The sequence below is a fragment of the Bicyclus anynana genome, chromosome 19 (genome assembly GCF_947172395.1).
Source record: "Bicyclus anynana chromosome 19, ilBicAnyn1.1, whole genome shotgun sequence".
Classification (NCBI taxonomy): Eukaryota; Metazoa; Arthropoda; class Insecta; order Lepidoptera; family Nymphalidae; genus Bicyclus; species Bicyclus anynana.
The window spans coordinates 10,154,239-10,181,336 of record NC_069101.1 but is presented as its reverse complement, the minus strand read 5'-3'; the positions used below and the strand labels follow the sequence as shown (position 1 = coordinate 10,181,336).

Genomic DNA, 27,098 nt, shown 5'->3' with positions numbered 1-27,098 from the left:
TAGAACTATTTCTTTATTTATTTTAATGCTAACGACACTTTACCCGTGCATGACTAGTAATTAATTTAATAATCCTTTTTACTACCTAGTTTACAATAAATATAAAATAAATCATAATTCCGACCGTAGGTACCTACAGTAAATTAAATGGCCATTATGAAAATGTATTATTAATAACTTCGCGTAACTAAATAATACCTAGTTTTAAACATAGCGACGGGCCATAATTTATAGCTGATTGTCGACGAGACTTGAACAACTATTGTATAATATAGTAGAGGAGCCGAAGGAGGATTTTTGGATTTACTCGAGCGCGGCAGATAAACATAAGGGAGAATATATATACCTTGTACGTTGTTATTTCTCCATCAAGTAAAGCCCCATAATATTTGTGGGCAACCAACAAAAAACTAACATCATAACACTCAACCAGCACGTCAGATAAGGTTGAGGTAGTTTACAGGTAAAAGGTGTGAATTTCACAAATCAAACGATTTGAGCGTAAAGTATGGAATGGAAGAATTCCAAAGTTACATAATAAAACCCATTTATTTCTGTTCTCGAGCCACAAACACGGTTATTTTTTTATTTCGAAGAAATAATCAGTAATATTTTCTGACGATTTCAGTAAACCGAAGTAATAATAATTTATATTAAAGTATGTAGTTTTTATCCCCAATGCTAAATGCAAAAAAGTATAATAACCATTTATTCTTCCTATCATCTAATCTAACAAATCTATTCAGTCCCCATGATGCTTAAGTAACTGCAAATTTAGCATCCCGGGCTCCTTTACTATAAGCCATCATACAAAGGTGACGCGATCTGGCGCCGGTCAGTTGCTATGTTTTACTCCACCAGCCTTGTGATATAAAAAGTGTAAACAATTAATCTGTCCTTCTAGTATATATTACAGGCCACGATATCATAGAAAATAATGATTTAAAATTTATTTATCTAACACTAGCAGATGCCCGTGTCTGGGCTCAAATTTATGAATTTTAGCATTTTTAGTGTAGGTTTAGTAGTTAGAGAGTGAGTTAGTTTGTCTGTATTTATAATATGTATACAGAGTGCTCGGGAGTATTTCCCATAACTCTAGGGAAAATATTTTAATAAAAAAAAATACATACAGCCAAACGTAGAACCTCCTCCTTTTTGGAAGTCGGTTAAAAATGTCTAAGGAACATGGTGTTCTAAAATGAATAGTTTCGGAGTAAAAAATATTTCTTTGAAAATAAATCTTCAATTGTGTCCCTTATATCGCATGATTTTAATATGACCTAGCCAAACTTATTCATTGATAAATATCATGAAGTAGCTTCCTAGTGAAGTGCGGAGTGGCAGTTGCAATATCTCGTCGATATCGACAGTCTTACCACTACGATTACGTATTTTATAATGCAAGGTTAGATAAAGGCGTGTGTTACATGGATAGTCGGAATTATTTGAATTACTTTGTATGAAAACGTAAAAAGATTTTTTTATAGTTAAAAAAAATATAGTTATGCAGTTCGGCTCCTATAAATGTACTTGTCAACACCTTGAAGTTATGGGAAATACTACCACCCTGTGTAATATTACATGTTCCATCCTGCGATGGCGAATGCGATTCTGGTAAAAACTTTTACATAACCCTATAGAATGACAGTCCAATTCTTCGCTATCTTTCTCTATCTATAGCATCGTGTTAGACAGAGAGAGGTGGACAAGAATTCGATAATTTTTCAGCAATGTCGAGAAAAATATTGGTACAGAATAGCGCTACATTACAGTTCTAAATATCGAAACAATACAATCATATCGGTGTCTGCAGCAACTCTCAGTAATGCATAATCAATATTGTATGTTAACTCAGCCGTGGTCGACGCTCGAGATAGCGTGTGTATGAAATATTTATTTGATCAAATATTGTTTTTTTTTAAATAAGTAGCTACCTATTTTAGGACAAAAACAGCTTATTTACAATTTAACGTGTTATTTTTCGGTATATTATATCGAAGTGAAACCGTTAAATTGCAATCTTAAAACATCAACTGTCTGAGCTTGCCCCTGATTGGTCGGCCTTACAGCAGAGCGTTCTGTGTCCATAGAGTTAGGAATGAAACACATATGTCAGTCAAATAAAATAGTTCAAGAATTGTTACATCACGTATTTATTTATTATTTATTATACCTAAAGATTGACCTAAGTGCCCGTCTACGTACCTTAAGTGTTTTTTTTATTATTTTTATTATTCCCGCTGTAATATTTTCGAAACTCTATGGTTAATTCATCCTGATTGACAATTTAACGGTTTCACTCCGATAGATTATAATATACCGAAAATTAACATGTTAAATTGTAATCACTTTCAGTTCACAATATATCGACAGATTACAATATCGCGAGTGAGATTATAAACTAACGTATTTTACAATTTAACGGTAACATATTACATTTTATAAACAAGAAAAAGTTATTCATTGTAAACGACGAAGTTTCGCAAAGTGTTTACTAGGCGAACGTGTGCGAGACTTTTGTTCAACATAATACAACAATATTCTGTTGAAGGTAAAACAATTACATTTTCAGCTGGTCCCCAAGTGATTCGTACGCAAATATAAAACGATAACAATAGAGACGTAGTGACGCTATAAATAGTGATGTGACACGTATTTAAACGGTCTAATATTAGCTTTCACTTAACACATTAGCGCCTTGGTTTTACGTTTGTGTATTCTATTCGATGTTTCATGAGTTACTTTTACATTCTTAAATGGAAGATTCCTTTCTCGTCGTTGCACGGCTATGAATTATTTAATGGGGCGCCCAGTGCCAGATAGGACTGCCAAATCTTTTGTTATGTAATGTAATTTCGATTTTTATGTCTTACTATCAGTTAGATTATTCGAGGCTTGAGTTCTTGGTTAGGCAATCAAGTATTTGAGTTTTCTATTTTCCAAAAAAAATATGATCAGTTCTGAGCTAAGAAGTCGCTGCTGCTACTACACTTCTAATCTTCTGAGAGAACGTTAAGCTGTCCTACTTGATTATTATAATTAATATCTAACAGATCGTCATAGTCTTAAAAGAAATAGCTTGCTAGCTTACCACTTTGCTGCACTTTGCCTTAATATAATTATATTTAGGTAAAGTGCAGAGTCTACGCTCCAAATCTCTTTTACTATAAAATGGGTATTACAGATTTAAAAGACTAAGACTTACTTACAGAGTTAAAAAACTAAACAGTGCCGGTTTCAACACCTTCTAATAAGTGTCGTAGGCATAATCTAAGCGTAATTTTTTTCAGTTTCCTACAGTTAGTCAATGACAAAGACAAATTTTGTAGATATTCGACACCTATACAATAGTGGCCAAACCCTATATATAGCCTCAATAGCGAGTAGCTGCTAATGATAATGGTGATGATAACAAAGATGAAGATGATAATGGTAGTGATACGTACTTTTCTTGTGATGTAGACATGATCCGTGAAGGCGACACATGCTCGCCGTCTGCCCCATGCGGGCGCTACCGCGCACGCGAACCCATCCGTGCGCCGCCGCACTCACTATCACTGCATCCCGATATCGATATCATCGACACTTCATTTTCACTTCACTATTTTGTTCAACACATTAACATTTTTGATTTAGTTTGTGATACTTTAATACTAGCTGTATTAAACATGTAATTAGAGAGAATTATCTTGATTATCCCAGTCAATTTCTTAGAAAGGAAATTAAAAAGAAGATCAAAGGTAAAAGAAACAATTCAAAACTCCTAAAATTAATTAAAATAATATATAAGGTTTGTGTTTTTTTAAATGACCATTTTTTTTAAATGGCCTGCTTTTTCCCCATGCAAAACGAGGTAAATGCCAATAGTCTGCGGCATCGTACCAGAACGCTAAATCGCTTGGCGTTCGTCTTTGCCGGTATGGTAACTAGCTACGTCCGATGTTATTTACGAAATTGTGGAACGTCGAGTTCTAGTGTTTCTAGAATAATTTCGATGTTTCCTTCGGGTTTTTTTAATTAAGTATGCCTAGATATTTTACATACTTAACTCCTTATTTGAATTTACGACTATACAAAATAAATTTCTTATCTTTTAAATTAATTAATGCCTATAAAAAACGTAAATTTCCAAAATTGAATTGCAAATCAAAATAGCTTTGATTTTAAAAGCCTAGTAAATGTCTTGCTTTACAACGTATTAGAATTTTCGATATTTGTCTAGAACATTATTTTTATTAAGTAAAGTATTTTTATTTTTAGCACATTAAGACGGACAGCTTAATGAGCTTTTCGAGTCACATGAGTGTGTCTGTTAGCATATATTGAAAATATATCAGGCCAGTACGCACTCATAGTGTTCTAACACTGTATGGTTTCAGAACGTAAAACAAAATTAAGTTCTGGAAAATGTACACGATTTCTGCGTACTGGTCGCGTATACTTTCTGACGCTAATTCAGTAAACAGTTTAAGAAAATATACAAGACTAGAACCAAAGTGTTCTGACGTTGTATATATTAAAATGCATTCGTATAACAAGTATTTGTAAAGTATATATCGCAGGGATATGATAAAACATAGATTTGGTCAATTCCCCAAGAGATTTGAATCGCGGAGAATGTTAAAATAAAAACACAATTTTATCTTTTCCCTAAACAAATCTAGTGAAATGAACAAATCCCTGAATTTGTTCAGTAAAATAACAATAAAACAACATCTGTAACCTAAAACTGATCTAAGTTGGGTTGTTTATATTCTAACCTAACCTTTTTTTAACGTGGGGAAAGTAGATACCTTCTCGCTACAGGGAGGCAAGAAGGTTTTGTCGGACTTCAACCGACTAAAACCTCACGATGTTCCGATTGTCCGTCTAACCTAACCTTACTCTAGATTTTTACAAAATGTACTTATGGTAACTAGCGCGTAACTGGAAAATATCCGCGCTAAAAGCGTAATAACGATGTATAATTTCAAAAATAATTATGCTTTTTGGAATTTGAAAGATTTAAATTTCACGACTTACGAAACTTAAAAATTAATAGCATAATCAACTTGGCTTGGCTTCCTTCCGTATAAGAGATGTGGAGTTTATACTACGAGAGCCGGCATACGAAATATTTAGCCTCATCAGTGTATTTATTTGGGATAAGAAATAAATGATAGAAAATATTCACATTGACACATCGCACATAGATTGCCTAGTTAAATTCCGGCCAGATAGTATTGAATTATAATTCTTTTTGGAATTTGAAAGTATACGCGAGCAGTCCCAGCCTGTGCGTACTGGCATAGAATACTTTCAATAAACGCAGTCTACTAAGTTCCCAACTTAGGGCAAACTGCTTAGGAAGAGATAGAAAAAGTTAATTAGTGCCCAATAAAGCAGGTACTAGGTACTCAAACCCAAGACCTCGTGATATTACTTAAACTCAGAGAAACTGCGAGGTACAACTATTTAATTCAATAAAAATGTTCTTGGTAAATTTAATTTCGACTCCAAGGGAAATCCCGTCCGCGAAATTTCACTTCGGTAGTCTCTTAACAACAAAGCCATCAGTTATGCAGATTTTAATCTCCTTAAAACAGGCGCTTCGGATGTTGCCTTCGTGAACAGCGCAAGGTCACTGGCGAAATGTATCTTTTTGCAATGAAATTATTTTTTTTAATATTTTAGCAAACAATTTCTTATACCGACGACAGGTTATCTTATTACGTACGAGTATCAAATATTTGACAAAGATTTTCATTACAAACGACTTACGAAAATTAAAAATTAATAGCAACATGAACTTGTCTTGGCTTCCTTCTGTTTAAGAGATGTGGAGCTTATACTACGAGAGCCGGCATACGAAATATATATATATCTTCATCTGTGTATTTAATTTGGATAAGAAAAATAGAAAATAAAGAATAAGAAAATATTCACATTGACACATTGCATATAGGTTGCCTAGTTAAATTCCGACCAGATAGTATAAATTTTCTTTTTAATTAATTTTATCTCCTTCCCTAATTGGTTAATTAAAAAAAACGCACACTAGTTAATAGAATATAACCCAAAAGAATTGAAAAAAGTCAAGATTGCCAACACTGCAACTGTGGGATTGCCAGATATAAACAATTATGTAATGTTATTTATATACCCTCATTAATTATTTGCATTGAAAGCTTATTTTATGCTTAAATTAACTTTAAGGTTTGATCTAGTTCATGGCTTCCTACATTTTGTATGAAAAATGTGTCTGGCCGCAATTTAACCAGGCAACCTATTTGTCACTGTAATTATTATCTATCATTTATTTCTTAACACTAATAACAGATGTGGGCGTGTATTTCAAATACCCGATCTTAGACTATTAGACTCAATATGCTGCTAGAAAGCAGGTTGCCCTGCTTAAGATAACGCTTGACTGTGAAACAACTACAATCAGATGTTATTATCAATGATCGGGTCCAACGCCTTTAAAGGACAGGCATCTAACACCACCAACTTCCCTGGTTCGGGGTATTTTTTTTTTAATTCACTGAAATTTGATTGGATGAAAAAAAAGTTTAATAAAACATAGCTCAACCAAGTCGAACCCAAAACTTCTACAGCGACTTACCATTTGGCTAATGCTAGCCACTCAGCATCTGATAAGAGAAGAGACGTGTGCTGGTCCCGATCTGCATGATGTCATGCACATCGCGACCAACACACGATCAGTTTTATCGGCTGATCGGCTGTCAAGTCGTTAGCGCTGCAGGCATTTGAGCATATTGGATGGTGGTTGGCTAGCATGACAAAGCATTTAAAATAAAAAAAACGGTTGTCTGTAAAGTCGGTTTACTGACTATAGTTGAACGTGACAACGTCATAATTAAATAAATAAAAAACTGTTCGTTTTTCAAAAATACTGTTCAATAATCTTCATAGACCAGAATATATTTTATTAATTGTAAAAAAAGTTGGCAACCCTAGAGCGAGGGAACGAATTATAAGGCTCCATCGAATTATAAGACGTTGTAACGTCAAAAAGTCATAAACCATTTTTGTATTTAAATCTCCCGACTCCCGAATAAATCATTTACGAAATTAAAAAGAAACGCCCTATTATGCAACGGTGCCATCTACTATTTCGGGAACCCTGGGACTGTTTAATAAATTGGTCACCGAATAGTTACGAAAGCGAGAAAGTAACCGAACGGAATGACAGGGAGCACGAAACAACGAGAACTATTGTCATTGATTAATAGCCGTGTGTGTACGCGTAGTGACGTTCATGAATGGAGTCTGTAGTAGTATATCAATGAAGGTTTTTATATTACACGACACGACATTAATGAATGAATGAACGACGATGTTCGTCCATATCATTACACAAATCCATAATTGGTTTAAGTTAAGAAAAAAAATCGGTTGTACGTGACAACGTCATAAGAAAATACCGATGGAATGGTTGCATTTTTCAAATGGAGATGTTCGCTTTTGTAAAATACTGTTTAATAATCTTCATGGACCAGAATATACTTTATTTCTTGTAAAAAAAGTTGGCAACCCTAGAGCGAGGGAACGACGCATGACGTCATCTTTTTTTCGAATGTGCAGTCGGCTTCATCGAATTATAAGACGTTGTCACGTCAATAACTTTTACACAATAATTATATCTTCAATAATATAAACATGAATCTATACTAATATAATAAAGCTGAAGAGTTTGTTTGTTTGTTTGTTTGATTGAACGCGCTAATCTCTGGAACTACTGGTCCGATTTGAAAAATTCTTTCAGTGTTAGATAGCCCATTTATCAAGGAAGGCTATAGGCTATATATTATCCCTGTATTCCTACGGGAACGGGAACCACGCGGGTGAAACCGCGCGGCGTCAGCTAGTGTATGATATGTGTTGCTAAGCGCAAATTTCGAGAACGGCTGAACCGATTTGGCTAATTCTTTTTTTAGAATATCCCTTGAACGACGATGGTTTTTACAGGTTGGAGCAAATTCGCGGAAACTACGAATAACATTTAAGTTATAAAAATTGTGATTTTAAAATTAGCTACAACTGCCTACATTCACGTAATGCTAATCTATACTAATATTATAAAGCTGAAGAGTTTGTTTGTTTGTTTGTTTGATTGAACGCGCTAATCTCTGGAACTACTGGTCCGATTTGAAAAATTCTTTCAGTGTTAGATAGCCCATTTATCGAGGAAGGCTATAGGCTATATACTATCCCTGTATTCCCACGGGAACGGAAACCACGCGGGTGAAACCGCGCGGCGTCAGCTATTTGTAAATAAAATTGTAAAGTTAATCCATAAAAAAATTTACTGTAAGTAAAGATTCCCTACTACTATATTTAAGGAGAAATTAATATAATTCAATCACAATATTAATAAAAATGAATACAAAACAATCTGTTTTAAGAGAAGATATACCGCCTTCAAACTACTTGAACCTTCCCAAAAACAAATTTAAATACTTACCTAACTGAAACTCCATAAAATGCGATTTAGTAGTTTTTGAAAAACTGACATAGAAACATACTTGTAATATATATTAACACACAGAAAACAAACATACATACCGAATACGTATTTTTTTTCTGTCAGTTCAAAATGCTATAGTCCGGGATCCGTAGAACAAATGTACAAGTAATTACTCTCAAGTTAATTTTCCGTGAGTAGTTTCATCTTGATGAGACGCTCAACTTTTATATTTACGAAAATTCTTGATTTGGTAGCTAACTGGGTTACCAGGTAATAAAAATTTCTGGGCGTCGGAACGAGAAAATGTATGCAATTTGTAATGCCGTGTGTGCTGTTAAGTCGTATAACTATTAATCAAGCAAGAGTAAAAAAAACTGTAGTTGCAGTTGTAACTGTAGTAGATAGTTTAACAAAACAAGCTACTAAATCTTACTTATTGTAGACAATATTCTTCATAAAGAGATACTTCAACTGTGGCCCATACATAATTTCTAATAACATATTTGAGGATTTATACGAGAATCACAAATATGTGACTAGAAAGCCATATCATACGAGATTTTTTTAAATTTTGATTATCCGCTATCGTATCGGTTCCGTCTCGTCTTCCACTAAAGAATGTTTAATGGCGATCGATGTCACATTTCTTTTATCGCTTGGTAAATGCTCGCCCAGTCACTGAACTGTGAATAATTCTTTCATTTCTTCTTTTGACTATTATAGATTACAGAGCCTCTTTGGAAGGAATAAACCATATTAAAGGAAATACAGCTTATATTCTCCACATGAGCGGGCTTTCGGCGTGTTGTTGTTAAAGGTTCTGTACCTTAAAAGGAAAATAACGGAACCCTTATAGGATCACTTCGTTGTATGACTGTTTGTCTGTTAAGACCGTTTGTCTTATGAACGCGTGGAGATATCAAGCTGAAATTAAAACCACATAGTCAGGTATATCGTCTCTTGGAGATATGAAAAAACCAAACCACTAAATTAAAGTAATGAAAAGACACGGGTGTCTTTGCCCCAAACACGACATTCTCAAGGGAATTAAAATTTATAAAGTACTTTCCGTTGATCTACATCTATGAAATTTGGCATGTGTTGTCTTATGCGGTCTAAAGACCTTCAATTTTGACTGCGCAGATTTAACTGTACAGTGTACAGTTTTATTTAAGTAATTGAAATTTTAATTAAATACATTAGAAAAAAGGTACTGCAGGTCTGTAGCGTCCATTATACCTACTATTAAGGTATCAACTAGAAAGTTACTCGGCGAGTCGCGACGCTGCAGTGGCAAAGGGGCAGGGCATATAGTTCGAAGAGCCGATGGACGTTGGAGTCCCAGGATGCTGAAATGACCCTGCATCGGAAAACGCATTGTTGGCCGATCTCCCATTAGTTGGACCGAAGATATCAAGCGGGTCGCAGGGATCCGTTGGATGGTGGTGTTTGGAAGTCTATGCAAGAGGCCTATCTCCAGCAGTAGACTATGAAGTACTAGAAATATGACATGAAAGAATAAAGTTAGTACAACTATCATGTAAACAAAAATCCATTTCACATTGGTATACCTAAATTCGATATTGAACTCGAATTCAAAATATATCTGAATAGATCACGTTCCAAACAACCAAGGCGATATGTGAAATAGCATTTGGAAAATCGGGGTAACTCCCGCGGGATTGTTGTGATAAGTCAACGAAACTAGTACAGCATTCAAAATGGCGGACCGTGCTTTTGTAAACATACAAGTTAAACTTGACCTTGGTATTTGGATTCAAAATATACGGTGGAAAATTTTAAAATAGTAATTTATTAACTTAAGGCTACCTTACACAAGGAGAGGTACTGGAATTCGAATGTCATAATATTTATGTCATAATATATTATTTGTTAATAAAACTACTTAAACTTAAACGTAGCAAACTTAAAACAGTAACGGAACTAATGACAGGGCACTGTTCACTAAATAAACACCTTTCGGTTCTAGGTGTAACCGACAGTCGTCTGTGCAGAGCATGCATGGAGGAGAGGAAACCCCGATACATGTTATGCTCAGATGCAGAGGTGTATCCAAACAACGTGCAACACACATTGGATCCCCAGCAACACTCCAAAAGGCGTTCGGCGACCTGGGCGGCCTGCTAAGCTTCTGGAGCGAGCTCGGTTGGCTGGAGTGACTCCAGCGGGGACCAGCATCAAAAGGACCTACGTACAACGGCCAACCCTAGTGGCAGTGCGGAAAAAGCCCGGGAAAAAGAAGAAGAAGATATTATTTGTTAATTGTACCTAGTTATAGCAGTTGTAGATAAGGTTAGACCATATCTGCTGAACTAGTGATGATCATACTTTCGGCGCATTTGTAGATAAATACCTAATCATCATCCCATTCAGACCAATTATAGAAGGACCTGTATCGCACTCATAGCCACGAACACAATTGTCTGTCATTTTCTAAGGAAAACGAGCTTAGATTTGGTATATATCTTAAACTAAACTAGAAGTTTTTGCCCGTTTTTTACACAATTCAATTACACAAAAAGGTATTTTTACAGAGCTCCTTAACCGACGAACACGATTACAACTATTTAACATCGATTCTATAGAGACAGTTTTTATAATCGCATTAGATCGTTGATCATATACTTTGACAAAAAAGTAACGTCTAGCGAGGCAGGTCCTATAGAATAATTGGTCTGAGTCATCCCATCATGATACATTATTATCAATACATAATCTATCTATACTATGATAAAGCTGTGTTTGTTTGTTTGTTTGTTCACTTGAACGCGCTTATCACAGGAACTACTGGTCCGATTTGAAAAATTCTTTCAGTGTTATATAGCGAATTTATCGAGAAAGGCTTTGGGCTATATATTATCCCCATATTCCTACAGGAACGGGAACTACGCGGGTGAAACCGCGCGGTGTCAGCTAGTAATTAATATAATTGAAGTTTGTGCTCAAGTGCTGATACTAAAACATCAACAAGCTTTTATAACATTTTTGTCTGTCTGTCTAATGTGAAATCTCTGGAACAGCTGAACCGATTTTAACAAGAGTTTAATTGGTAAAAAGAGGAGGATATCGTGCAACATTAGTCTACTTTATCTCGGATAAATCCTTGGTTCCCCGGGATTTGAATTTCACTTGGACGAAAACACGGGTATCCGCTAGTTACCTATCTATAATTAATATTTTAAAGAGTTACCATAAAGTATGGTATTGTAGTATGTAATTTTTTTCTGCGATGAGCGACTAATGCTGAACTGTAAACTCTTTCTGTTTGGCGTCACAGACAGTCATATAATATCTTAGATAGGATGTACTGTTTGTGACACAAAAAAATTAATAAACTTATTTTCTTTCTTTCTTTCTTCTAATTTCTGGATCTACTGAGCCGATTTAGAAAATTCTTTACCACCAGAAAGCCACATTATTTGTGAGTGTCATTGACTATACGGGGATAAAATCCCCGTACTCCTTCAGGAACGGGAAATTCGCGAGTGAAACTGCGTGTCTGCTGGTAAATAAATAAGAGGACAAAACAGAATGATGGTGATCCTAACCTCACATGCCAGGGGCATTAGGCCGCGCCGAACATTTGACACACAGAGCGTAGGCACTAAACGGCTATTAAGAACGACTGCAACACAAATTGTAACTAATGACTTCTAAGGTTACCATTTATGTAGCTATACATCGTTCTACCAATATGTAGTAAGTGCTTCTTACTTGACACAATTATTAAGGGTCTAAATTTGATTTAGAGCCGTGATAGCGCAGTGGATGTGACCTCTGCCTTCGGTACGAATCTGGTCTGTGAAATTCACCTTCACATTTTCGGTTAAGTACATTTTAAGAAATAAAATATCACGTGTCTCAGACGGTGGAGGAAAAACATACTGACTGAAATCCTGTAAATCTAAGAATTTTATAATTCTCTACGTGTGTGAAGTCTGCCAATTCGCATCGGGCCTGCAGCGTGTTGGACAATAGGCCTAACCCGTCTCACTTTGAGAGGAGACTCGTGCTCAGCAGCCTAATATGTGTTGAATGATGATGATATTTGATTTAAGTATCGTTTCATTTCATTGTATATATTATAAAACTAGCAGAACATCGCATAGTTCCCATTCAACGCAAATACGGGAATAAAATGTACACTTGTTACTCCCTGATTATGCAGCTTTCTATTGAAGTAAGAATTTTTGAAATCAGTACTTTTTTAACTCTAGCTATAAACATTTACTTGACATAGATAACTGAATTACAGAAGCCCTAAAAATTATGCGTGCCCTACAATATTAGGTAGCTTAAAGCCAGGTAATGAGATTTATGCCTCGTAGTGATTCTTCTATAAGCCGATCTATAAAGGTCTTTCAAACTGGTTAAAATAAAGGATTTAATTAAAATACCTTTTCTCGTATTTATTTTTATTGGTACATAATCAACTCTGGAGACTTACTTATAAAGCTTTATCGTAATACAGTTACTTACTTACTTATAAAGTTTTATCGTACTACAGTACACACTAATATTATTAGGCCGGGAATTTCAAGTATTTCAATTTTAAGAATTTCTGAATCGCAGGCTGTTGCTTGACTGTACTAATATTATAAAGAGGTGTAAAGTTTGTGGGATTGTAAGAGGTAATCTCTGGATTTGCTGAATCGATTTTGAAAAGTCTTTAACCACCAGAAAGCCAAGTTATTTGTGAGTGTCAAGGGTTATTTTATACCCGTATTCTCACTGAAACCGACGGGCGTCGGCTAGTATACTATAAACTCACGTACGTTTAATATGTATCCTGTGATACAATCTATGAATACGCCGCATTTGCGATTAGATTGCGATGTGTTTAAGATCCTAGTATAGGGATTTACACAAAATTTAAAATAGATTCATCTGGGTCAGCAAATCAAACTCGAAAATTGTCACAGATTTATACCACGTAGATAGTGTGTGGTCGCAGGATTCGTAAGCCGTTTTATGTGCCCCGAAACGGGAGCCCTTGACGTATCTCTACGCTACGATAAGTACGCTTGTATACGTGTCGGCGAGTGGAATTAGCTTAGATTTAACGCACACATTATTACAGAAATGGCTTACGTTTGGAGTAAAAATTTGTTAGGTTAGGTTAGGTTGCGTCTATAGGTTATAAGTCTAACAAAATTGTTTTATTTCTTAGTTTCCGACCTCTACAGTAATGTGCCATTGTGAATATGCCCGCTATGGCATCATAACGTGGTACTGCAAATGTCAGAATAATGTACAAGTGTAATAAAAAAATTTATTAGCTAAGTTAACATGTTATGGTCTAGTATGCTAATAAAATGTACAGCACAATAAATACACGGGTTTATTAGTGCTAAACCAATATACATACGCATAAAGAAGTAGACGTACATCGAGATCGGTTTATACTTCTCATTGGGAAAATCGAAAGACTTCCGTTTTTACCTATACCTACTTATAATGAAACTGTTCGAATTCTTTACATTTATACGAAATTTGAGATTTTACTTTTTTCAAAATAGTAAACAAACATATGAGGTAGAGATTTGTAGGTATTAGTGACTTGCTTAGATTACAGTAGGTACTTACCTACACGATATAGTGATATTAATCTCATTCATATTGATAAGTCTTCAGATTAGGTCGATATTGTTATCTTAACTGAAACACTTAACAACCGACTTTAAAAATATTTTACCATTATAAAGCTCCATCTTTTTATGGCCTATTAAAATTATATTTTATAAGTAGATATTTTTATGGCAACGCGAACTACGCGGGTGAAACCACGTAGCGTCTACTAGTATTGTACAATATATTGAATGTGGCGTTCATTTGCACATTTTACAGATACGGATTTTATACAAATGTGATGTCATCAGATTGGTCTTCTATTGATAATATTTTGTGTTGTAATCATTGTTTATCATAAATTGTTTATTGTGAGCATGGATAACATGTCGGTAGGGAAGGTAAGTATTGATGCATTCTAAAGGGATCCCTTAAACCTACTCCCAAGATCACAAGTCCTGGGAAATGCTCGATGTGTTTCCTCTGCCATAAAATAATGGTACAATCACAGTCGCTGTGCTACCCGTCACGTCACACTTCTAGGCATCCTAAGATATTTATTACTAGCTTTTGTCCACGGTTTCGCCCGCGCTAAATTCGGGGTAACAAAGAGTCTGTGTACCGATTTTTAGCTTCCTACCTTGAAAACTGCGAAAAGTTCCATATTTTCAATTTCAACCCCTCTTTTAAGAGGTTGAGGGCAGATTTTTTTGAAAAATGGTGCACTGTATTTTTTTACTCACAATTAATCTGCATATCAACTTTTAGCTTTCTACCTAAAAATTGCGGAATGCTCCATACAAACTTGCACCCCCCATTTTAGGGAAATGGGGTTTAGAAAGAGACAAAAAGAAGCCAATGTCACTCTCCATCTTTTCAACTATCTCCACTTAAAAAATTACGTCAATTCGTCGCTCAGTTTTGCCGTGAAAGACGGACAAACAAACAGACACACACACTTTCACATTTATAATATTAGTAAGGATTTCCTAGCCATTACTCCTTTTTAACACGAGCGGACACAAAAGCTGGTAAAGAATTGTTCATAGAAAGAGAAACCATACAAAAACAATGCGTGGAACTAAAAACGCCGTTGATTCTCAATTCGAGGCGTGCGCCAGGGGCGGCCAACGATTTTTCCCGAACGAATAACATTACGAATTGCTTAGTATTCGCAGCTGGCATCGCAGATTGCGTTACCTTGTCGCCTCGGGGGACCCATTGCATTCTGCAACGCGGAAGCGTTATTCGAATTACAATTCTCATTACTTGGTTTGAGTACTTTACAGAATAGGCGCGTGTGTAGGCGTATTCGGCTCTTAGAGTTCCCTCAGACATACAATAAGTAATACTTAAGAGTAGGTATATTAAAAAGAGATAGACCAATCATTTTAACGTTACAGAAAAAAATAAGTAAGGAAAAAATATTTATCATAAAATACTTAAATCAAAATGACCAAAAATAGAACTTACAGTAAAAAAAACAAAATTAACATTTTGTTTTTTTTACTGTGTGTTTTTTGTTAAAAATCGTGCATTTTACTATATAAATTTATGTACTTGCCCATATCTTGATTATGCAATTGTCAATCAAACTGAAATTAAACCAGACTACAACTGATATTGTTATTTATAAATGACACTAATTTGGACATTGTAATACGGTTAATTCATCAAATACGGGCCCACCAATGAATGATGAACGGTCGGTGTCCTTTGTGAGTTTGAGTGGTAATAGGATTTCTGGGTCTACCTACTGATCCAATCTTGAAAATTATTTTACCAATAGAAAGCCATGTTATTTGTGAATCTCTTATGTTATACGAGTATTTAATTCCCGTATTCCCACAGGAAAGTGAACTATGCGGCTGAAACCACGGGGTGGTGAGTATACGTAGACAAAATATACATTACTCTGTGATATACAATATTTCTAATGGGAATAGAATTTTCATATCGTTTGAGTGGATTTTTGAGTTAATTCGTAACATAAAATAATTAAATCTTACCTATAATGGTACCATATTGGTTTACACACGCTCGAAAATTATAACTCTCTATTAGCATAAGTTAAAAACAAAGACATCCCAGTTATGAATGACCTAGTGGAATAATTTCACATTCCACAACCATTCTCCCCGAACTTCGCATTTAAGTTACGACACATTTAATTTTAACATATTCCATACAGATTCAGTCATAATAAACCACCGGCGCGTCAAATTTATTTACGAGTCTATTCCTGAAGATACCACTCCTTGGCGCCAGGGGCTATAAATTTTGCGAGTCAAAGCATTAAAATCTCGTTAAAACGCTATCCAGTATCGGGAGCCCCTGGCACCTAGTAGTTACAGCTCATCGACTTTGACTGCGTCTAATGTAACGTAATGAAACAACTGACAACGCACGATGGACCCGTCGCCATTGCCAAAGCGCAACAAGTGTGCTCACTCAACTGATCGCTAAACTAATCGCTCGACTAATCGGCGCGGCAAATCTGGTGGAACGCAGAAAAAAGTAAAAAAGTTAACGCGCGAGCTTAGTTACCGTTGGTTTACTACATCCTGTCTGTATTTTATGCGTGTACACGTATGTAAAGTCTATAATAAAATATTAATTAATCATACAGTTTCTCAGAGACTGTTTTTTTTATTTTTATCACAGTTTCTTTCTATAGTTAGAATTACAAGAAATTGATGAAAAAAAATATTCTGCTTTTTCTGCAAAAAAGACAGTATTTGCATCATTTAGGATGTAGTACAATTCTAACATTCAAAAATGTTTTATTAACAGAGCAACTGGTCTTTGAATAAAATATTTATTTACAAAGCTGAATTTCTTTCAAGCTCTTTCTTCTCAAGACTAATCGACATATTTGACTTATGAAAAAATTTTCAATTATTTAATTTGTATAGAAAAGTACGTCAAATAAATTAATTTGATTTCATTAAGATATGTTTTCTCCATACCTGCTTTCTTAAAAAACTATTTATCCTACTATAAAACAAACGCGTAAACGTCTTAATACATGAGAATACTTGGGTACCGTCCCGTTACTACTTCTATTTCTTAAGAGTATGCAATATGTAATTTAGTGGTTACAAATGGTTCTGAATCTCAGATTCTGGAAAAGTTAGGAGCCTGATATTTGGGTAAATGATATTTCAAAGTGTTAACTTCGTTATGACTATACAAACTACACAATTTGTAAAACTTTTCTCGATAGTTTTTTTTTTTAAAATACATGTTTTGCTCACATTTTGCTTTTAATCTCAGAAAAAGCAAACTTTTTTTCTTAAATCTTTGTTTTGTATAGAAAATTAGGTATATATCTTGAACATGGCCATTTTGTTTTTCGTTATGTTGTTTAATTTACTTGCAATTAGGTAAAAATGGTTTTCGCGCTCACGTCATAAAATTTGCGTCGCGCGTCAATCGCTCCGTGCTTTTCACTCACGTGAAAGTCATAATTCGGCGTCTCGTTTGCGCTTCGAATTTTATCAACTTAACACCAGCCCTGCATTCTGTAAAGTTACAGCGATGTGACATCGCTCATTTCCATGTCAACTACGTTATTAGTGACATTTTATTTTTGGCATCCCATAAAAACAAAGTTAAAGTTAAAATAAAACTTGGTACGACTATAAGCGAATATTACATCGACAATATAACATAGCGGAATCACACCCCAGGTGAGATCGAAGTCAACTTGTCGATAGATAAAAAAACTTGGTTTCACTTCAAAAGAAAATTATACGGCACAAGACAGCATAAATGCTTAAATATAGGCACATGTTGCATCAACAAACTGTTACCAACTGGTTATCAATATTAGTTATAATAAGTCGACCATGTCATTTTCTCATTGGTGTTAAAGAGGCGGCGTGACATGCATAAAAGCAGTTGGTTTTAAAGATTAGTTGACGGAATAAAATGTTTGCCTTCCCTGAAAATCATCAGGGTCCATCTGATGATTTTCTGAACACCAGGGAAGGCAGACTTGACGACATCAACAGTCGAGTCGCAGGGAGTCTCTGGAAGCTGGCGGCACATAATAGTGGTGTTTGGAAGTCTCTGCGAAAGGCCTATGTCTTGCAGTGGGTGTCTGTAGGCTGATGATGTTGATGAACCATCGTATAACTCATCAAACCAGAGGAATAAGTAAGTGTTAACCTTCATCTGCCCGTAATTGTCATGATGAACATTAAGTGCGATGGGAATACGTAACTATAGTACTTCCCCAGACGAGCTAAGTCTTAAGTACTCCTACTACAACTTCATATATATTCAATATTCAACACATAAACATATATAACCTGGCCAGCACAAAATATATAATAAAATACCACAATATATTAAAAGAAAAAGAAAATATTAATGAGTTTAACTATCTATACTAATATTATAAAGCTGAAGAGTTTGTTTGTTTGTTTGATTGAACGCGCTAATCTCAGGAACTACTGGTCCGATTTGAAAAATTCTTTAGCTGATAGCCCATTTATCGAGGAAAGCTATAAACTATATATTATCCCCGTATTCCTACGGGAACGGGAACCACGCGGGTGAAACCGTGCGGCGTCAGCTAGTAATGAATAAATAAATAACATAGTTCACATTACGAGTATATATATATATATATATATATATATATATATATATATATATATATATATTTATATTACGAAATACGAAAATATAAAAACGCTATGTTCTGTGGTATTATATATTAAGGGATAACTGTGCTAATATTGTGACAGTTGAAAAATGTAATATTAGCGATAGTTGAAGAGATGATGATAAACCCAAAAGTCTTACCAAAAAACCATGGTTAAGCTTATATATCAAACAAAAGTACATACTAATCCAGTTATCATTACGGAAATTGCTTTACTAGGAATCGTATGACTCACAGTCTGGATGTATTCAGGTATACAAACCTCTTTTTACTTGTCTGCCCCATAAAGGAAAGGTTAGACAAGTCTCGATTGATCGGACGATCTGTTGAGGTAAGGAAAAAGTGAGACTTGAAACGCATCCTTGAGTTCTATAGGCTGACAAGAATTTATACCGCTGTCAATACAATTTACTAAGACAATGAACAATGTTGGCCCTGTTTGGGTTACACCTAATGTGTTATACATGGGTTAGGTGCTGTGTTGCGTCGTTTGGTTTTTTTAATTTGTTTACTTCATCAGCTGTACAAAAAAAATGGAAAAAAGACAAAATAATCTATTGGTGATAATTTCCTTGCGATTTAAAATATGCGGCAATAATCTATATCTGATGAAGGGGTTTAAGAAATTTGATTTTCCTTCAGCTCAAGAGATTGCAGTCAGTATTGGATATCAATATAAACTTGACAGTTTGACGTGTTTCTAAGGAAAAGTAGTTTTACAGATTAGATTAACAAACAAAATATGATTGGAGGTTAAATTCTTTCATTTTGAGGAAAGAACAAAATGCATATTTTTTGATAGATCGTCAACATTATTAAACGAAACAAAACATGACGATTCCAACAAAACACTGAATAGAATTAATTTGCATTTGATAATAACATTGATGATTAATCTTTAATCTAAATTGCACTACAGGCGTTAAATTTTAATTGCGCAGTATTAACTGTAGAATTTTATCTATTCAAAATTTTAACCAAAATCATTAGAAAAAGCTCTATTCTTTAAACTGATGGACACTACACACGTACGATTTAACTGACAAGTTCGACTGTTCAGTTAAAACTGAACGTCTGTTTCACTAAAATAATATAATTAAAAAATGTCGTGTTATGGTCCTCAGAAACAGTTCAACCAAATTTAATATTTTTTTTTGTATATTTGATATGTGTGGAAATATGTCGAAAGTAATTTAGACGCTTTTTATCGTGATTTAACCTAATTATTACTAAGTAAAAAAATACTTAATTAGATTAAAGTAATATCTGGTCCGTTAGTAATAATGTTAAATAACGAACAATACAATCCCGGACATTTTATAAACATGGTTTAAGATTCAATCCTCAATTTTCTGCAAAGTAAATTGAACTTTAAGCAGTAGTAGTTAGGTTAATAATTAGTCGCACAAGTCGACTGTTCGAGCAACAAAACCAAGGAGCTAACGTCGCGGAATGCCGCCGCAAGGTCTTCGGTCGGAACCATTCGTCAACCAGCGCCGTCTGTGGTTTCTACGACATACATATTTTATATATTTTAATTACTTAAAGAGAATCGCGATTTACCTACCTTAACCTAAAAAATATTAAGTCAGCCACTGACCGTGACAATACAATAAATTCATGAGTTTGCAGCGCTCAAACACACGATCAGTTTTATCGGATGTCCTGCCGTTAGCGCTGCAAACTCATAAACTTATTAGATGGTTAGTGGTTCGAATTTGAAACGCGAATTTGAATTATTCGAATTATTTAATAGGTAAGTACATAAAAAAATCCTAAAACATACACAGCTGAAGTTAAGCTTAATCAATTTAATAGTTTCGAAGATTTTCACGTGAGGATCAAAAGAGTAGAATAAAAGTATGTATCTGTAAGTAGGTGCGAGAGGATTACCAGCAAAACCTTTTTATAACTTGCTTAAAGACTTTGGCCTCTCTAGAAGTGCAGCTAGTTCTATATTAGAACGAGTATCCAAAGCTGCTCTAATAGAATCTTACCAAATTTGGCTAGGCAGGGAGAGAAACACGAGCAGAGAACGGGGAGTGTTGATCGATCGTCAAGGAATTCCTTAACCCTACATCCTGCAGTCACAAGTTCAGGACTCTGCTCGGAGTTTTTATCTCTACCACGCGATGGACCCGGCACCGCACGGTGAATCTATGAAATGCTAAGATATTCGTCTCCCCTCTCTCACCAAAATCTCACAATTCAACCCTTAAAGTGGTGAAATAGGAGTTGAAAGTTTACATACATATTAACGCGGACGAAGTCGCGGGCGTCTGCTAGTAATTTATATATTAACCAGCCCACCAGCTGGTTTCCACGATTAACTCAAACCCGGTTATTTTTCAAAACAAAAACAATTACTTAACGTTTTCAACGTTCAAGGCTGTTATATGAGTTTTAATGTACAATAGGAATTTTCCATTAATAGCAGTTCATTATTTAAATTTAACTGCGGGTGTTAACAAAAAAAACCTAATTAGCGTACATACACAGTAACATCAATGTCAAAAGAATTTTGAATTTTTTGATGTAACATTATTCGAATCTTTATTTTGAATTTACTCGTTTTTAACAAGTATACTCGTAGATAACTACTACGTTAATGTTTGCTTCCTATACTTAATTATGTAAAGGAAGCAAACATTAATTATGATTAGATTAGATTCTTCTTTTATTTTTCTTTTACTTTTTGTTTTTAGTACTATTTCGTTATGTTGTTTTAACTTGTAAAACTACTATTAAGTTTGAAGCATCTAACCTAACGAAAACAATTGAGACAATTCAAAATCTAATAAGTATTCTATTATATTCCTCACTCATGTAACTACTAACAATTGTACAAATAGTACGAAATAAAAATGTAAACAGAAATAAAAGAATACTATACCGAAACATTTTCTAACGAGTGGGCAATTCATCAAGTATTTCCAGGGCGTGTGCGGAGGGTGCTTTTTCTTCTTGCAGCTCCTATGGGAGGGGTGATGGCACCGCTCAGGGGCCCTGGTGTTCTTCGTGAACATTCCGAGTACACCCTGACACTTCCATAGACTGTCACATCACTGGCTACCACACTACTGATGATTGCACTACACTAGTCACTGATCCAACGACTCACTACCACTAATCACAACGTATAACCACTAAATAATCATCTGTAGCCATCACCCTCCCAGCCAAACACTAAACTGGTGCAGCGGATAACTGCAAAGAAAAGAAAACAAAAAAATGTAGTAACACCCCTCCCCAGAGGAAACAAAAATAAACAGGGGAAAAAAGGACAGACATATTGAATAGTTCTAAGTGCTCCATAATCTAAGCTTCCGTTGTCGCTCGTAAAGAACGAAACAAAAAGTATACGCAGCACACAGACACACTTTTTGTGATCGTAATGCGCCGTTATGAGATGAAAGTGAAGTATGCCAACGTACTGACCTGATTTTTTTATCGTACGACGATCTATTAGCTTCGTATTAATTGTATACCCTTGATTTAACATAAAGAGCTATTGGCATTTCAAGGAATTGAAATCTGTGACATTGAGTTCTTACACGTGGTATACCCGAATCAAAACAATACTGGTTTTAAATGTGCTACACAAATTGCACATAACCTTAGCAAGTTAAACAGGGTTCGGTGGATCTGGTTACGGACATCGACGGAAAAACAAAAATAAAACCAGTTTCGATAATGTTTTTACGTCAAATTAACTTAATAAGTAATGTTTGTAGAGTGAAAAATCAAAAATATAATTTATAGAGCAGTTTTAAGCAGTTAAACTTTATAAAATATATAAATTTACAACTATTTGATACAGAGCAACAAATAGTAAATTTTTACTTCCTACGTCCTTAATAGTAACGGAAACTACACTACTAATACATTATCTAATTAAACGGCGTTATAAAAGATTGAATTTTATGGTCACTAGACTTGCGCTTGATTACAATCAAGTCTAATGGAAAGCATTGATGAGGTCTAGGATGAATATGATATAATATAAAATATAAAGTACATACATGTCACCTACACAAGCTATAGTTACGTGTTATTGGTTATTGTTTAAGAGTATGTAATACATACTCTTCAACAATAACCAATAACACAGAGACGATCAAACAATCCTCATCCATACTAATATTCTATAGCTGAAGAGTTTATTTGCTTGAACGCGCTAATATCAGGAACTATTGATCCGATTTGAAAAATTCTTTCAGTGTTAGAAACCCCATTTATGAAGCAAGGCTATAAACTATATTATCCCCGTATTTCTACAGATAAAACCGCGCGGGGTCAACTAGTTCACTAATAAAACTCATGCCGTAACAGTACATAGCAACAATGGCACTGACATTGGAACATGCGAGAGTACAGGAGCACTATTGGGGAAACAAGTCATTTATCGGAGGACTTGTTTGCATGCGGTCACGGACCGGGCTACGGAAGGTCAAGGCGCCTACTCAGCTATAGGTCACAAAAACTATGCTCAGGCTTAATTTTTATCTGTACCGTTAGTTCTTCTTCTTTCTTGTCTATAGCACAGTACTACGATTGTTTCGCATACCGTTAGTTATAAGAAAGTGTCAATAGTAACATGTAAATTACTCACTTTCTATATATCAGATGAATCATTCAATTCAGGTTTGATAATATTCATAATATCCCATCATTCATCATTTCATTATCTTCTAATTTAATTATGGATTCCGTAAAAGGCCTTTCTTGTAGAAACGTTATATGCCGGGAGTTTAATTTCAAAAGTAAATTAATAATTTGTTTTACTATTATCTGCGATAATCTCTATAAACGAATATTGTAGAGTTTACAACTCCCGAGGATGCTTCATAGCTTCATTAGCTTCATTCATAGCTTCATTCGAGGATTTCAGTGAAAAATACTATAGAGGTTTTACAGTCGGATCGCTCGGATGCGTCGGTTTTTAACGGATAATAGCAAACTAAATCAATTATTCACTACTTAATACATATCAAAATAATGGACAGCTATCTTGGTACCTAATAATTCACAACTAGTATTTTACATCACGTAAATCTCCAATAAGGACGCAAAATTTAAATTTTACTTTGTGACCATCAAAAAGACCATCATTTATTTTTTTCCTCAAAGATGAGAGGCCTATTGATTAGTTTCTTATAACCTTGTATGCTTGTATGGAATTACATAAGTACAGGCTCGATCAGGTTGATTCAGAGACCAAATACGGTGGTCGCCCAAGTGTACGACCTTTTGTCGTTTTGCAAGAAACCAAACCGGACCAGCTAAGTTGAACACGCATGCCTATGGTAGCATCTAATGCGGACTATATACCTGCAGTATTAACTGTACAGTCGAACTGTTTAGTTAAATCGTCCTTGAGTAATCAAAACTGAAAACTGTACAGTCAAAACTGTTTTTTAGAAAACTGTACAGTTTTGGCTGTACAGTTTCTTCTAATGATTTTGATTGATATTACGATTAGATTAAACTGTAAGCTAAAACTGCGCAATTAAAACTGAAAGTCTGAAGCCGGCATAAGTCCTCCTTTCTCCTCACCTCACCTTCCTTTTAATTTCAAGATATACTGAATTTAAGTTTATATATTAACTTTTTTAATGTTTCATTTGTTTTGTATTTTGTTGTGCAATTTTTTCTTAATTTGACTAACTAAATAGATTTTGGCCACAAAAGTCACGTCTGAACAACTAATTTGGTATCAAATTAGTTGTTCAGACGTTATTTCCTATCTAAGTTAATATAGTTTTGATGTTTTGTTTGTCTGTTAACTGTTTGTCGCCAAATATCATAAGCTATATTTCATCCCCGTATTCCTACAAAACGGGAAATCGCGGGACGTCTAATATTTAATAGATAGCGAAAACTTAATACAAACAATATCCCTCCCCAGACACATAACAATATCCGAGAGCAGAGCAGATGTTGCGGCTTTGATATCCGAGCTCGTATAAAACTGACCGTTAGGTAGAACTTAGGGGAGTTGGGGGTAGATGTTCATTCATCTGGAGCGTGACGTCACAAACGGGGTCGTGCCCTCGCAGTTGGCGACAGAAAATAAACTCCAATAACTTCGAGCATGGAAACCGCTGCATATATTTTAATCTAAACGTATTAACATCTAAAATTCACAATACTTTTGGATAATACAACCGTAAACGGTGGAGAAATGTGGCGGATTTTTATCAGGCTAATGCATTTATAATGTTCTTTAAATGCATCCGTCGTCTGCGATACGCTAGTCAGCTGTATCTAAGCACTTTCAATTGTGCTTTTCTATAGTATTCGACGATCGGGGTAACTTTATATTGCTCAGTTCTGTTTCTAAACTGTTACTTAATACAAAAACTTTTTTTACATAGCATCCTGGAATAATCCATTTGTGAAAAACTAGTAACTTATAAATCTGTCTACTTATGGGGTCCTTCTCCTTTTGAGATAGCGTCAAAAAAGATTTACTTCAAAAAGAAAAGAAAAATCAGTACCCTAGGATCACTTTACTGTCCTCTGTGTGTCTATCTGTCTGTCTACCTGTATGTATGTCCATATGTCTGTCTGTGACTCTTTAACTTAAATCTGATACAGATTACATTAATGATTCCAAGGCTACTTCTTGATTAGAAATTACGTGTACATTTAGAATCTTCTACAACATAACTAACAATGACAAAACTCCACTACATAAGCGAAAAGTAATCGCTCCACAGAGCAATAAAGTAGCACCAGTGATAGTGTTTGTAACAAAATGTTTCGTCGAGGGCGTATCGATTGAATTAATGAGATGTGGGCACACGTGTGGTCCGTGTGTAGAATTGTGGGCGCGATTACAAACGAGCAGGTTATCGAATAAGACTGTTTTTACGACCGCCTCATAGCTAGAACAATAGAAGGATTTTATTTAATGCGTTGTGCAAGATTTTTTGGTTGGAATAATCGCGCAGATAATGCGTGTGTGAGCATTTCTGACACGTACTCAGTCAATAAAGAGTTGAAAAACAAATTGTCCGATCACATTCCGGTTGGTAGACGTGAGGGTTTATTAGACAGTGTCGTTACAATTATTGTAATCTCAAGAGAGATTTAATTCAGGGTGGGCATCAGGTCCCTATAACAATAGGCTCACTGATTACTTTTGAGTAGAAGATAATCATCGTTTGAATCAATACACTTTAATATCAACAATTTATTACATAAGGGTTTAGTGGTTTCGTATCGTATTTCTAATTACAATTACAATGTCAGTGTAGATAGATTTGAAATAGAGCTAAAGGATCGCACTGTACAATAGCAATTTTAGAATAATGTTATAAGAGAAGAATCAAAAGATGTATTGTTTGATTAAAGATCTAAATAGTTTAGGGATAATGATCAAGAAAAGTTTAGTTCAATATTTTATAATTCTACTTAATAATCTTACGATAAATACTATTTAACTATTCTATATGAGAAGAGATTACAAAAAAAATTGTTAACAAAGATTAAAAGAAGTAAAGTTTGTGGTGATAAAAGGTAATTTTTGGATGAACCGATTTTTAAAATTCTTTTATCACTAGGCTATATTTGAATCCCGTATTCTGACGTAAACAGGAACTACGTGGGTGAAACCTTGACGGGCTAGTTGTATATATTTGTGAAAAGAAAAACCATTATCATAGATTGAAAATAAAATGAGAAAGAGCTCTGTAAAATAACTATAAAACTAAATTGTAAATGGCGACCGAAACAGCGCGTCACTGTAAAGTAGCACTAACAGTTGATTATGTAGATTGTAGGTACACACAGAATGACGAAGGAGGCTTGGCGCGATAACACGAGGTCAAACATCCAATAAAACAGTACAGAACGCCACTTTATTCATTAATATGATTTACCTACTTTCCGAGCTGACTGACTGAGTGAGTTTTCATTTAAAGAATGTTATGAACGATCTCTTTCACGTTCCAAACGCATTGTCCGCTTGGCGTGTGACGGTGGAAAAATTGCTCAGATTAATGATGGAGTAGATTTTTGACGATCTATTTGGCGCAGTTGGTAGTGCTGAGGTTCTCAACAGAAGTATCCTGGTTCGTTTCTCAAGTCGAGCCATTTTAGGATTTAATTAATCTTAAATTGCATCAGATTGTCTAGTTTGGTGGAAGAAGAACGTACAACATGTTCTTCTTCCAAAGCTCGCTTCCATCTCAGACTGCATCTTCACATGAAATCATGCGTGATCGCAAGTTAAGAGCTAACTTTTCAAAGAATATTCAAAAATTAAATTAAAAAAGGTGATGAGTTTTAGAAGTGAATGGAACAGATTGACACATTTTGCTGACACTTAAGGTGCATAAGGAAAAGTAGATGATG

The 27,098-nt window shown here is 34.9% G+C and overlaps 1 protein-coding gene across 7 annotated transcripts in view; it reads right to left on the bottom strand.

The window, feature by feature from the left end:
- LOC112046526 (dual 3',5'-cyclic-AMP and -GMP phosphodiesterase 11) overlaps positions 1-27,098 on the bottom strand; it is a 317,311-nt gene that overhangs the window by 162,658 nt on the left and 127,555 nt on the right. For 5 of the 7 annotated variants that reach the window (XM_052887477.1, XM_052887478.1, XM_052887479.1 and 2 more), the window contains one exon: positions 21,631-21,944. In XM_052887477.1, the coding sequence (XP_052743437.1) occupies positions 21,631-21,763 (133 nt within the window). In that variant the 5' untranslated portion in view covers positions 21,764-21,944. Of the gene's footprint in view, positions 1-3,449; positions 3,661-21,630; positions 21,945-27,098 lie in introns of all 7 variants that reach the window. The other 2 variants (XM_024083184.2, XM_024083185.2) reach the window with 2 other exon arrangements.